Below are 13,463 nucleotides of genomic sequence, written 5' to 3' on the forward strand. Positions count from 1 at the left end.
TTGAATCTGATACTGAATCGATTATCAAATTCCTTAATAGAAAAGAGTCTTTTACATGACTTTTGCTCAACTGTTTAAGACATTTGGTCTAGGTTCTTTATAAATGTATTAGAGAAGAGAACAATAATACTAACTGGCCAACACATTTTTGCTCTGTCCCCAATCCTCTTATTCGTGGAGGGCAATACAACCACCGGAGTTGGCTCATTTTTTGTGCTACGAGGAGCATGATGGCCTCTTCCTAGATTGATTCAGTAATATAGCTGTTTTGCTTTTGGGAAAAAAACAAAAGAAATCTCAACAGCCACGATCACCAGCATGACAAAGTCGCGGCTACCATCTCTTAGATCTCTTTGATGCTTTTACCTTCTTGGAAATCCCAACATATTCCTCTGCTTCATCACCATCTTCTTCTACCTTTTTCCTCTTCTTATTGCCATTGCTGTCCTTAATTTTCTAGTTAACCCAAAAACAAAAAAATTCAGTCGAAAGCTAATCCCCAATATGAAATATAATGCAATAAGAATTTGGATAAGGACTATTCAAAAGAACAAATTAGAAACAGAAGTGAGATACCATGAGAGCAATCCTCTTGGCATCCGATACACGTTCCAAATATATAAGGACTTCAGTTTCATTTGCTGGGTATTCTGGTAGTTTTTTGCCTATAAAATAAATGGTACAAGTATATCAGTGCTTTCATAAGTCACACTATATGACAGAGAGCATAACAAAAGATAGTGAAGCCAACCAATGAGCTGCTCTATCTGTAGGTACCACTCAACCTCATACTGATTCACCAAAGATATCGCCAACCCAGATCGCCCAGCACGTGCGGTTCTGCCCACACGATGGACATAATCCTGCAGTATGTCAGTCAGTACAAATTACAACATTAGTTGAATGAAAAACCACAAGAAAAAAAAATTCCACTGGTACTTAGCAAAATTAAGGGTGATAGAGCACCAAAACCATTATAATGGCTTAAAAGTGGTGGTATCAAAAGACTATCAGGATTTTGGAAGAGTTTATATATGGAAACCATCTCAGTACAATTCAAATTCTCAAAAAGAAGAAAAGGATATCCAACCTCTCATGGTACATAGTAACATGAGGCAGTGGTTGATGGCAAAACTACTAATTACAAGGTTATCTCGAAAGAACATTTAGAAAGTAGTTTCAATGCACATGTCAAATGTATCCTACGGTACTGCAAAGACAAAATTATTTACAGATATAGTAAATGACCTAACCTAATTGAAAAAGATTTGTATCTAACCTACGAACCTAGTTGTATATCGTCCATTCTATAGACTTAGCTCGAATAATATTGGTAGTTCAGGATACAGAATTAAGAACATCAAAGTAATCCTCCAAATTATTAACTAAACTTTCTTAAAGGTTTAATATGAAATACTGACTGAATGCCCAAACAAATCATTTGACATTCATAAGGACCAACATAAGTTCAAAAGTACGACTGAAATTCATTTCCTTAGATGATATGACTACCTTGATATTCATGTGAAACAAACTGATATCACAAGTAGGTAGTTAATCACAGTGGAATTTAGCAATACAGCCATCGGTATCGTATGCTCATCCTTAGGCAAGCAAAGAAAAACACTAAAAAGTATCATATGTACAGGAGAAAGGCCGGAACTACATTATACATGCATTTCGTGTTCAATTTTCAATTAATCAAGATGGGAAAGCAAGGTTTTAAATACCAGTCATTATCAAGATCAGTGTTGAACATATATCTTGATACTAGTACAAATCCGTTCATTTTTATTTTTTATTAGTTTGTTTAATAATACCGGGCAGTATAAATCGGTAAACCACTCGATATATTGGTACCCTACTGGTTGATGGCCTATTGTACTTGGTCGCAAACTAAGATTTACATCCATGATGTGAAGAAATGTTTGATTAAGATTCTTTTTTCATAAATCAAAGGTGAGAAATGAAATGCACCATAAAAGCAATCTTTTCATCATGTGATTTAAGATGGAAAGTCAACAAGAAAATCCTTCCAGTAACTGACTACTTTTATTATTCAACTAAATAAACTTGATATTACTTAAGTTGTTCTAAGGCAAGAAACAAGTGTGAAATATAAGGTGGGAAGTCAGCGAGAAGGTCTTTATGCTATCTGACTCTATATTATTCAACTAGATAAACATGGAATAAGTTTGTTCAAGGCAAGAAATGTTGTCGACTACAGGAATTATTGGCTGCAACAGGCATTAAGAAAATGTGATGAACAATAATAAAGGGGGAAAACATGAACCTTAGAATTTGTAGGTATGTCATAATTTATAACTACATCAACTGAAGGGATGTCAAGTCCCCTGCTTGCAACATCAGTGCATATAAGGATGTTGCAGTTTCCTGATTTAAATCTGTTTAAAGCCCCCAACCTCTTAGCCTGTCAAATCAATTCCATAGAAGAAAAAGGTTAAGTCATTACTGCAGAAAATACTAATGACAAAGTTTCTAGTAATGTAAAGAGAAAAGGTCAGTTTCAAATTGCATGCTATAGTCAGAATAATGTTCACACAAGTTAATTATTCAACAAATGGATATCCATGTCTTTTTCAAAGAAAAATAGTTACCTGGCTCATTTGACCACTGATAGGGATGGCATTCATACCAATGTTCCGGAGAACTAGAGAGAGAAGTCGTGTCGACTCGCATGTTCGGGTGAATACCATTGACATGCTTCCAGACATCTCAGTCAAAATGTAAACCAGATAACAATCCTGAACCAAACAAGAAGTCAATGGGTCAACTAGATCAACCAAATGAGACAATTGTCAACTATATCTGACACAGGAATGATAATATTTCAGTAATGAAGTACTATTACTTGCAGCCAATGTTTACAGTTACAGTCAGAAACCCATACAGTTCCCTGGTTGGATTAGTACAGTACCAGATGGTAGGGCCTACAATGTGTTGGTACACCTCGATACAGGTCCAGTCAAACGAGGGAGAGGATGAGGATGAGAATAAATAAGGAAGTAAATGAGGAACTGAGAAGGAGAACGTGGATAAGGAGGAACCAGAGGACGGGGTGGTGGTGGTAGTAGACGAGGAATCAAGCACGGAGACAGCGTAGGAGGCAAGTGGTGGCAGATGAGGAATGAGGAGAAGAAAGAGAAGAGGAGGAAGATGAGGAAAAGAACAGTGAACAGAATGAGATGATGGCTACGGTAATGCGAGGAAAAGGTGAGACAACGATGGCAAAGGCATAGGCAACTAGTGCTGCGAGACGAAGGAAAGAGATGGGAAAACAAAAGAAAAGAGGAAAACATTGGAACAAAAGAAAAGGCTGTTGAGGCTGTCAACAGCTGTTGACAGGGAGGAGGTAGGAGACAGCAACAGTGGAGGCTGCTAGGCATTGGAAAGAGATAGGGAAATGAGAGGAAAACATGAAAAAGAAAGGAATCAAACAAAAGGTTATTCAGGCTATCAACTGTCAGCAGCTGTTTTGACAAGGGACTAAAAAGTTATATACAACTATTTTGACCTTGACAGGATAATTTTGCTTGGTCAGCATGCCAATTCCTATAAAATTGGTAATACCAGACTGTACTGGTACCACCTGGTATTTAAAACCTTGCTTAAAGCTAATATTACCAACTTATGAGGGCTAGCAGAACTGGTCCGCTCATCTATGTTTTGTTGATCAGCTTAAGAATCATTTGGGGCAGTGCTTATTGTGAGCATCTACTGCAGATATTGCCAGAAAACAGGGCACATCGAATAAATAACTTGCAGCCATATGCAAAATTCTAGTATGGTTTTCAACCTAGTTATTTACCATCTTAACAAACAATGGATTTAGAGATTATCTAGTCTAAATGGAGAAGCTTCACAATGACGTCCCCTTAATTTATTGAAAAAAAAAAGAAATCCATAATCTAATTACATGCTTTACAAGGCTATCTTGTAAGGAAAACAAGTCTGAATGATGCAAAAGAATACAAAACTACTTGTGTTGTGTTAGAAATATTTTAAGCGATTTTTGCTATGATTGAATACTTTATGCAGTAAAACTAAGATATATTGTTACAAAGTCAGTTACAACTTTCAACAACCTCATATCAAGTCAAAACTAAAATATAATTAAAACAAGATAAAGTAAGCAACCTTATACTTTGCTGGAACTAAGCGAAACTGTTGCTTCAGTGTATCAACTGTGGAGTATTTAGAAGCAGCCTCAATCTGCAATCATCGATCAATTGATAGGCAAGCATTAGGGCAATACGGCCTTAAAAATGGAAGAGACTGCAAACATAAAATAAGAAAAATCAAAAACAATATCAGTGCCTACCTTCACAGGATTCCTAAGACAAGCCCGTTGAAGTTTGCTCACCTGTAGAAGAAACAAAAGTGTCTCAATCTGGAAAGACCCTCATATATTCCCAAATTAATGAGTCTCAAAAAAACAAATTTCATAACATGTTCACCAATTTGATATGTTACCATGAAAGGCACACCTCAGAATATGATTTAGAAGCCATGACATGGATGTCACACGTCTTTTTACAGATATCATACAATTGAAAAATGACAAAGCTAAAAGTAAGTATTGGTTATACACTCTCAATTATACACTTCTTCTTAACATTTATGAAAGATGGATTTGAATACCGGTCAAACTGGTACATACAGATTAATATTTACTGGTCTTAGTACTATCTAAACATATAGTTCTGTATTCATGCGTTAATTTTTTTATACCTTATTCAATGATACCACACGGGTACAGGTTGGTACACCACCCAACAGACTGGCATCACATCAGTCTAATTAGTGACAGAACTGGAAGTGCATGGATTTTTTACTGGTCATTACCATGTTTGAACCCAATTCGATAAATGACAGAAAGGCCAAATAGAACTGATGTAGCATACACAAGCACAAATTGTTAGGTGCCTGCATAATGGCACTAGAGGAAATTAAAACACATGCATTAACTGTCAGATATCAATCAATAAAACAACAACTCATTTTCTAGCAAAATCAAGAGCTATATCATAATAAGTAGGAATATTTATAGGAAAACCAAATCCTACATGAATTGATCCCAGCATGCAGCACCAAATTTGTCCCAGATAATTTAGGAAGAAGTATTTTCATTCAGACGACGGCACAGAAATTGCAAGTTTGGTGTAACTAATGCTAGACGTATAGATCCTTGTCCCTGAAGCTTGATACAAAAGTCCACTTGGAAATGTATACTGACCTTTTTTGTCATAGTGGCTGAAAACAGGTACGTCTTTCTCTCAGCAGGAATAACCTTCAAAATATCATCAATTGCTTTCTCAAACTCCAAGTTGAGCAATCTATCAGCCTCATCTAGGACCTTACCATCAGAAGATCAAACCAGGTCATTTAATAAATAAATTCTAATAGTTTATACTGACATAATTCTTCACAACCACTATTTAAAGAAAAGAATAGATATGTAAAAGGTGTCACCCTTCTCAGTTGAGAATAAACATAGACACACCACACACCAACACAAACACATACACATACAAATGCATTTGTACACCCACACAGAATAAAAGTTGATATGCAATAAGAGATGTCTGTCGCAATCAAATGCTTCTTAAATGGTTACTGCAGAATATCGCCAACCTCACTAACATAGAGTGAGAAATAAGCAAACAGCCTAAACTAATTAAAATGCTTGTTGAAAATCACACCCCATAAATTAATTAGTTTTACATGTGAACCTAACTACAACAAATTTTTGAAAGGAAAAGGCCACATAATTGATGTCAAATAGTTCTTCTGAAAATCTTTTGTTGCAACTTACTCTTGGCTAGCATATTGCCACTGAAGTGATTTGACTATCTTCAGGTAAAATCATGGACGTCAGGTTTGCAGCATGAATATTGTTTGGGTTCAATTTTAATCAGTTCTATAGCCAGTTTAAGAATTTAGGCAATTAAAGGTAGATGGCTATTAATTTTATCTATTGGTCACACATTGCAGAAGAAACAGTGCAAAGTATTGTAGTGTTAAAATAGCATGCTACAATAAGCTAGTTGGCAGATTACAATTTTAGTTTTTATTATAATTAAGCACTTTAAATAAAGTAGCTTCTTGCTATTTTTAGGAGTTCCGAGTCCTAAAAGAGTCTAATATGATTTAGGTCTACTTTAAAGTAAGATACTGATTATTAGCAGTGGAAATTTTGTATTCTATGAATTTGAAAAATGTTACGCACTTTTCCATGGCTGCCAAATCTCTAATAATCAATCTTCCTTCTATTTCTTCATCCCCTTCACTGTTTATTATTATTTACAATATTCTGCATCTTTCTTCCTGTAGCAGCCTTGTACTGCACATTGTGTTTTTGTCCCAACTATTTTAAGTCGGCTGTATACTGTATAGATGTTTTGTTGTCACTGAGCTGCATAAGAAACCATAGCCTAAGTTAAAATTGTTGTGACAACACATTGAATTCTCAGTGCCACAGCAGGACTTTAATCATTCAAATAATATACCAATATGTTGTTAATCTAATTAAATTTAATTGTGGAGCACCTATACCTCCATTCTAACATCACTGTAAGTTACTAGTGTTGGGCTGCACTCCATCTGACTCAACATGCCCTGGTAGCTTTAACAATGAAACTTCCTTCTCTAAATCTTTCAAAGCCCTTTAACATACTGGACAAAACAGTGCCATTGAACAAGTAAATATAGAAGTGCCCATAAAAGAAAATAATGAGAGAAAAGCACTAAGAAGGTGCTACTGCAATGCCAATCAAGGAGAAGAGTTGATGACTCCCTGAAAAAATTGAGTAGAAAGGAACATAGCTAGAAGTGAAACATTTACATAAAAGTTGTTGCATGGACAGAACCATTTCAGAAAAATGTTCGAACAAATTTATTGAATCCAACCAATTGACTTGGCCTCAATTTTTGTTGATGTATTCTCCATTGGTAAATGTAATCACTCATCTTATCACTTCACCAACAAACAAAATCAGAGCCTTGAGTCCTTTCTCGTGTGGGCAACCTAGTGGGCAATCATCATGTCTAACAGATGTAGGATTTACGTTAGCTAACATTTGCTAAATAATCCATGACTTGATGAATGGCCATATTATCAGAGGTTTACTCTAAAAGTGTGACACCTACAGCAGTTAATAATATTAGGACTTCTTAGATTTTCAGTGGTTTGCGTAATACATTGCCTAGCATTGGCATTTTTCAAGATTCTCATCATCTCTCGAGAAAAACTGACACACAACAATCATTCAGATCTTATTACAGAATGAGGTTTAGCATTTTAACATTGATCACTTTTGGTGCATAAAGTATCACTTTAATTTGTCTTTTAGCAAGAGCCTGAGATATCTTGTTAGTTTTAAAAGTCTTCTAATAACAAGCAGGAAGTCAAAGAACATGATTGTTGATTAATGCCAATGTAACTCCAGCATGCATATTACACATCAAACCATGTTCTATATAATGGCAGTTTAATCCTGGTTTTATAAGTTATGGTTCATCTTGATAAGAAAAAATACAAGCAATCGTTGTTGAAATGCACAGATATGCAAACTGGCTTTACCATGCCACATCCAGTGAGGATAGAGAAAAAGAATAACCTTGATCAGAATGAACTATAGCTTTGTTACAGCCACCAAACTTTTCAAACTTTCAATTTAGCGCACAATTCCTATGTAAGGCTTTAGCATTCAATAAGTGTACAGAAAATAAACAGATTGTATATCAACGGCAAATGCCTCTCGCTAGGTGCATTCACCACAATGGGGCTAGCTCAAATCTCTGCATTTTCCCAGCATATCATGCAAGCAGTGCATAAACTAATGTAGATCCCTACAAAATTTAAGTATTGCAATTACAAATGCATTTTTAGGTTCGAATCCTGCACTTCCTCATTAGACCAAATTGGCCATAGATATACTTCTGAACTAATTCCTTTATCTATTATTTGCTTCCAACATCCTTGTTCCTCATGCATAGATCTCCATTCTCATGATTTCTTACTATATGGTCATTCTCCATGCTTCAATGCCCTTGCATTGCATAGCCATGATTCTGGGATACGCATATGGTCTCAAATGCTCAGATCCAAACACCAAATTCACAAATAGGTTTCCAAATTGCAACTGCAGACACCCAAACAAGACACCCTAAATCCATAGATGCTGCATACGAGATGCAAGTTTCCACTAATGCAAAGGCATTCAACATTTCAATGATCTAAGCAATGCAGATATATCTTCCAATCAAAGAATTATGACTTTGCCAGGATGACACTAAACAGTAACTATCCTAACTTTTTCTCTCTGTTGCATGATAATATTAGAGTGCATTTAACTTTAAATTTTCACATATCTGCAATATAATTCAAAATATAATCACCAAGCTGTCTAATGCAAATCATAATTTAGGGTTCAGCACCATTAATAGTTAGTGAATTGATTATTTCTAATGAATAGAATATAATTGCATGTTTCCACTAAAAATATAATCGAAACTTAGAACTACAAAAATAACAAGTCATAACATCAAAAATGTAGATGGAGAATATTATACTTCTTGCAAACACACTTCACATCAACATGGTGCAATTGAGTCTTACCAAATACTTTATTGTGCGGAGACTAAAACCTTTTGTGTTAGTTAAATGATCCAAGAGACGCCCAGGGGTTGCGACCTACAAGAAATAGCATTTGTCAGATGACACAGCATTGATGCTCGAGAGGCAGAATTGACTTGTTGAAAGCTTCAATGATGGAAGACAAAAGTAATTTTATCACAGACAACTGTGCATATCTAGCAGGAGCTCCAAGAGTGTCAGATGTTTGGTTGTTACATTAGAAAGAGATGCAGAATGAGTAAATAGATTCCATGTCCTTTCCATGTTAAAATATATGCTAAATATAACTTTTTTCAAACGGATAATGAAATGAACTAAATTCTTTATGAGCCCATTGTTACCCATCTGAGTGGTTCACAATGGCCATAGAAAGCTAATATAAGATTGGAGATAGACCCCAAATCAGCAAAGAATTAGAATTAGGCCATTACTGATAAGATTAGTCAACATAACCAAGGACTGCTGCTTAAAACAACATATTTGCCCATAAGTTCTATAAATGATGCACAACCTATGGTGTAAAACATCACATTACAAAAACATTAAATATAAAAATAAGCATGCTTAAAACAGCATGATTGCTTACTAAGTATTAGTAATAATCAGTGATTTAAATAGGTGAGGAAAGGCTCGAGCGCCTTGTGTGTCCACTAGGCGGCGCACTTCAATGAGGCGCTCGCCTAAACGCAATCGCTGGGCACTTTGGGCGAGTGTCGGATTCAATTAAGCGAACCAAACCCTGGTTCGGTTCGTAATTTCTTACCTCAAAAGCCACGCTTCACGCCCACGCAACCTAGAGGAACCCTACTGCTGCTTCTGCCTCCGCCGCCGATGCTTTTTGCCGCTGCCTTCGCCGTAGACGCAGCGAACTGAGCCTTCCTTTGTTGTCGACAGATGAGTCTAACGGCCCATGTAACTTCCTTTGGAGCTTCCATCGCTGTCGCTGCTACTGTATGCAGCTTTCGTCGTTGCCACTGCAACTGTCTGCAGCTTTCGCCACTGTCATTGTTCCTGTCCGTAGCTTCTCTCGCTATCGTTGCTACTATCCACAGCTTCCACTGCTGTCGTTCGCAGTGCTGCTGCAACTATCTTAAACTAACCCTCCGCCGCTGTTGCTATCTCCCTCTGCTACTGTTAACATTTTTTCTCCTCCTCTAACTTTAAGTAATATATACTGTTAACAGTATATTTTTAATTTAATATCATATTTTAATTTAAATAATTTTATTTAAAATTATATTATATATTTTTTATATTTTAATATTTCAGAGAATTTTTTTCTCCCCCTCTAACTTAAGTAATATATTGTTAACAGTATATTTTTAATATAATATCATACTTTTATTTAAATAATTATATTTTTAATTATATTATATATTGAGCGCCTTAGGAGTTTTGGGACCTTAGAGCCTTTTGGCACCTAACACTTTTTAAATCACTAGTAATAACATCTACCTAAACCTCATCGGAATAAATTGCCAAAAAGATTATATTTACTGTGTATTACCAAATAGTCTTTCTTCGTTGTTAAAAGTCTTTCGTTCTCCTAGAGATATTTCTTTTGGACAGAAAATAAGATAACATTGTAGGCCAGTATATTACTGATTGAAGAATGGACTGCCTGGGTAAGAACATAATATGAGAACATTTTGAATATTTCAGTACACCCTCAGATGACAATGATGAAGAGGTACTTTGAGTTGAAATAAAGTATTCATTCTATGATAACAAGTATAAATAAATTCTGAGACATATATAGGGGCATCAAATCTTTAAAAAAGGCTTTTTAAGTAACATCCTCCTCAACTTAGGAGCTAATTCAAGTCTCATTTCTGGTTTAAACTTGCGTGTGGTGACCACCGCTGATAATCCATTATCCATTTTTATTATTCAAAGAGAGTAATGTGGCTAAATTGTAAAACCTACAAAGATCCTTTGGGTAAGAAACTTGAGTTTTGTTTTATCACATACTGCTATTATAAATTAAATGGAACCAAGTATTCAATAAGAACTCAAAAACCTTCCCAGTAAAGTAGCTACACCAAGTATACAAAGTCACTAGTATAAATCATTATGACCTACAAGCCCTCTAAAAATTAACACAAAGGCAGACATACAACAAAAAATGATATCTACAACAACATACCACGATATGGGGACGCTTTCCAAGAGAAATTGCTTGCTGTGTCATGTCAACCCCTCCAACAAGCTGTGACAAAAAAAAGTTCAGCCAAAACGTCATACCAACATGAAAACATTAAAGCACAAATCAAGCCTTTAATATGATTAAATAAGAGCATCATCATTGAACTTCTCCATGAAGGAACTTTTGAACAAAAATAATGCATATTGATTACCATGTTGACATGACCACACTTTAAATGCTCATACATCATATATTATGCAATAAAATTCCAGGATGAATTGTGTCATAAGCTTTTCTCGGAAATATACATGATTTATCAATTGGTATCATTCAACTCAATAAACAGTTGACAAAATATCATAAGTCTAAGGCAAGGAAAACAAAATAACAGGTGCTGGATCCAGATCTACAAAAATTGTCTAACTACATCCCAGAACTCACCACTGTACATTTTACGCCAATGCCAGACCCTAATGCTTCGAACTGCTCAGCAATCTGAATTGCCAACTCTCTGAAAACAATGAGGAACAAAACAAGAGGTGAGATCCATAATCACCAATTCACAGAACTTCTCACAAGGAAGATTCCAAGCAAGTAATTGCGAACGAACCTAGTAGGAGAAAGCACGCAAGCAAAAAAGGGTTGTGGAGTCTCCAACAAAGCTTGAATAATCGGGATTGCAAAAGCTCCTGTCTTACCCGACCCCGTTTGAGCCAGACCGATAATGTCTTTCCCTATCAACCAACCAAACAAAGTTTTTCTACATTGTTTTTTATTTAATTTCTATATGAAAAAAAAGCCACTGGATAATCTCGAACTTAACAAGACAAGAACGTCATGAAAAGTTACTAAAAAAGCCACAAGCGATAAGATACCTTCAAGGGCATACGGAATAGAGTCGATTTGGATCTTCGTGGGGGCTTTCCACCCCAAGCTTTCGCATGCTTCGACCAATTCTTCTCTCACTCCAAGAGTTTTGAAAGTTTGCGGCGACCCATCCTCCGCCATCTCCGGAAACCTTCCCTTGCAAGAAGGAACAAAGCAGACGGTCCGCAGAAAGCCAGCAATCGAGGACGGGAAATCGCGAGCGGAACAATCTGGTGGAACCCACAGACCCTTCAAAACCCTAACCCAGAGACTAAATCTAGGGCCAGAAGAGAGGACACGGAGAAGGAGGAGGAGAGGAGGCAACGGGAGGAGCAGGCGTTAGCGCCGCCGCTTGAAGAAGAAGAGAAGGAGGGCGTGACTTGGGTGTCACCGCAGTCGCCGCCGCAGATGATAGAGAGCAGCAGGGGCGAGCAAGGCGGGGGACGATGTCTCTTTGGCAGGGTTATGCATATGCATTAACTTAATAAAGTTTGGACATATTTGTATTTCCGGAAAATTTAATCTCTCCAAAAACACCCCTGCTTTGAAAGATAACAATTAATCCCCGCTTTCGATTGTTTGCTGCCCGGCAAACCTACCTTAATTTTTTTTTTTTTCCTTTGAAATTTTTAGCTCAATCTAAATAAATCATGACAATAGAGGCCGGTTTAAGTCAATCAATATTACGGCTGTCCTAAATAAATAATAACCAATAAAATCAAAAACTATATATATATATATATATATATATATATATAATCTTAATAAATATATAAAATATAAAATATTATAAAAATTAAAATTATGATTATAAATAAAATAAAATTCATATTATTGAATTTAAACAAAATTAATATAATATAATAATACATTAAATAAATTAATAAATGTTAACTATTAATTGTAAAAATTCTCAAAATTTGAAAAAACCTTGAAAATGACTTACAATAATATTATGATGACTATTTTTTCTCTATTTAATTTTTAACAAAATGTACTTTTTACTGATTTCAAGGTTTAATTTATGTTTTTTTTTATTTTACACAAATTGAAATGAATTTATAACTCTTGTGGCAAAAAATATTTGAATATTATAAAATAAGATATTTTAAAAGTTTTGATTAAAAAATAGAGACCTGAATTATTCTGTATTTTAATAAATTTTAAGTCTTTAGAAAAAATTTGAAAAAAAAATCTGAATAACACTCTTTTTTTAAATAGGGTTGCATGGTTTTAGAGGCTTTTTTTTTCAAATAATTTTACTTTTAAAAAACATTGCAAATACTAACAAAGACCTAAATCACCATCTTTTTTTCTATTTTTAAACCTTAAGATTGATTTTTTTTTTTTACTTATTTTAGTCATGTAAAGATTAAATTTATGTTTTTGTATTTTTTTTGTTCTGATTTAAGGTGAATTTACAACCACTTATGATCGAAAAATCACTTGAATAATATCATCTAAGGTTTTTTGAAGTATTAAGAAAAAAAAATTGAAGACTTGAATTACTACACTATATTCGAATATAGTTAGACTATTTCTTTTGTTTCATTCACAAATAGTGTAATTCACCTTCCATTTCTGTAAATACTTTTGAATTATTTCAATGACGAAAATTCAGGATTCTACGCTTGGGGAACTATAATCCAAAATAGAAACAAATTTCCAAATGAATTAAGCACATCTTGTGAACTGAAATTTCACTGATTACGAGGGATTACAAAATCTAAGCAATTCCTGATGTGACATAGAATTTAAGATTCTAATTTATGGATCAGAAGCATCAGGTAA

The 13,463-nt window shown here is 35.0% G+C and overlaps 1 protein-coding gene across 1 annotated transcript; it reads right to left on the reverse strand.

Annotated features, from left to right (window-relative positions):
• Positions 1-12,128, reverse strand: LOC103995521 (DEAD-box ATP-dependent RNA helicase 10). The gene is made up of 13 exons (XM_009416119.3): positions 11,681-12,128; positions 11,416-11,539; positions 11,247-11,316; positions 10,806-10,868; positions 8,642-8,716; positions 5,258-5,377; positions 4,343-4,384; positions 4,159-4,233; positions 2,619-2,765; positions 2,294-2,431; positions 752-863; positions 577-665; positions 1-456 (listed from the first exon to the last, which is right to left on the reverse strand). Exons 1-13 carry the CDS (start codon positions 11,811-11,813, stop codon positions 334-336), a joined length of 1,311 nt encoding a protein of 436 aa, XP_009414394.2. The 5' UTR covers positions 11,814-12,128; the 3' UTR covers positions 1-333.
• Between the last annotated feature and the right edge of the window lie 1,335 nt (positions 12,129-13,463).

The sequence above is a fragment of the Musa acuminata genome, chromosome BXJ3-8, assembly GCF_036884655.1.
Source record: "Musa acuminata AAA Group cultivar baxijiao chromosome BXJ3-8, Cavendish_Baxijiao_AAA, whole genome shotgun sequence".
NCBI classification, from domain to species: Eukaryota; Viridiplantae; Streptophyta; class Magnoliopsida; order Zingiberales; family Musaceae; genus Musa; species Musa acuminata.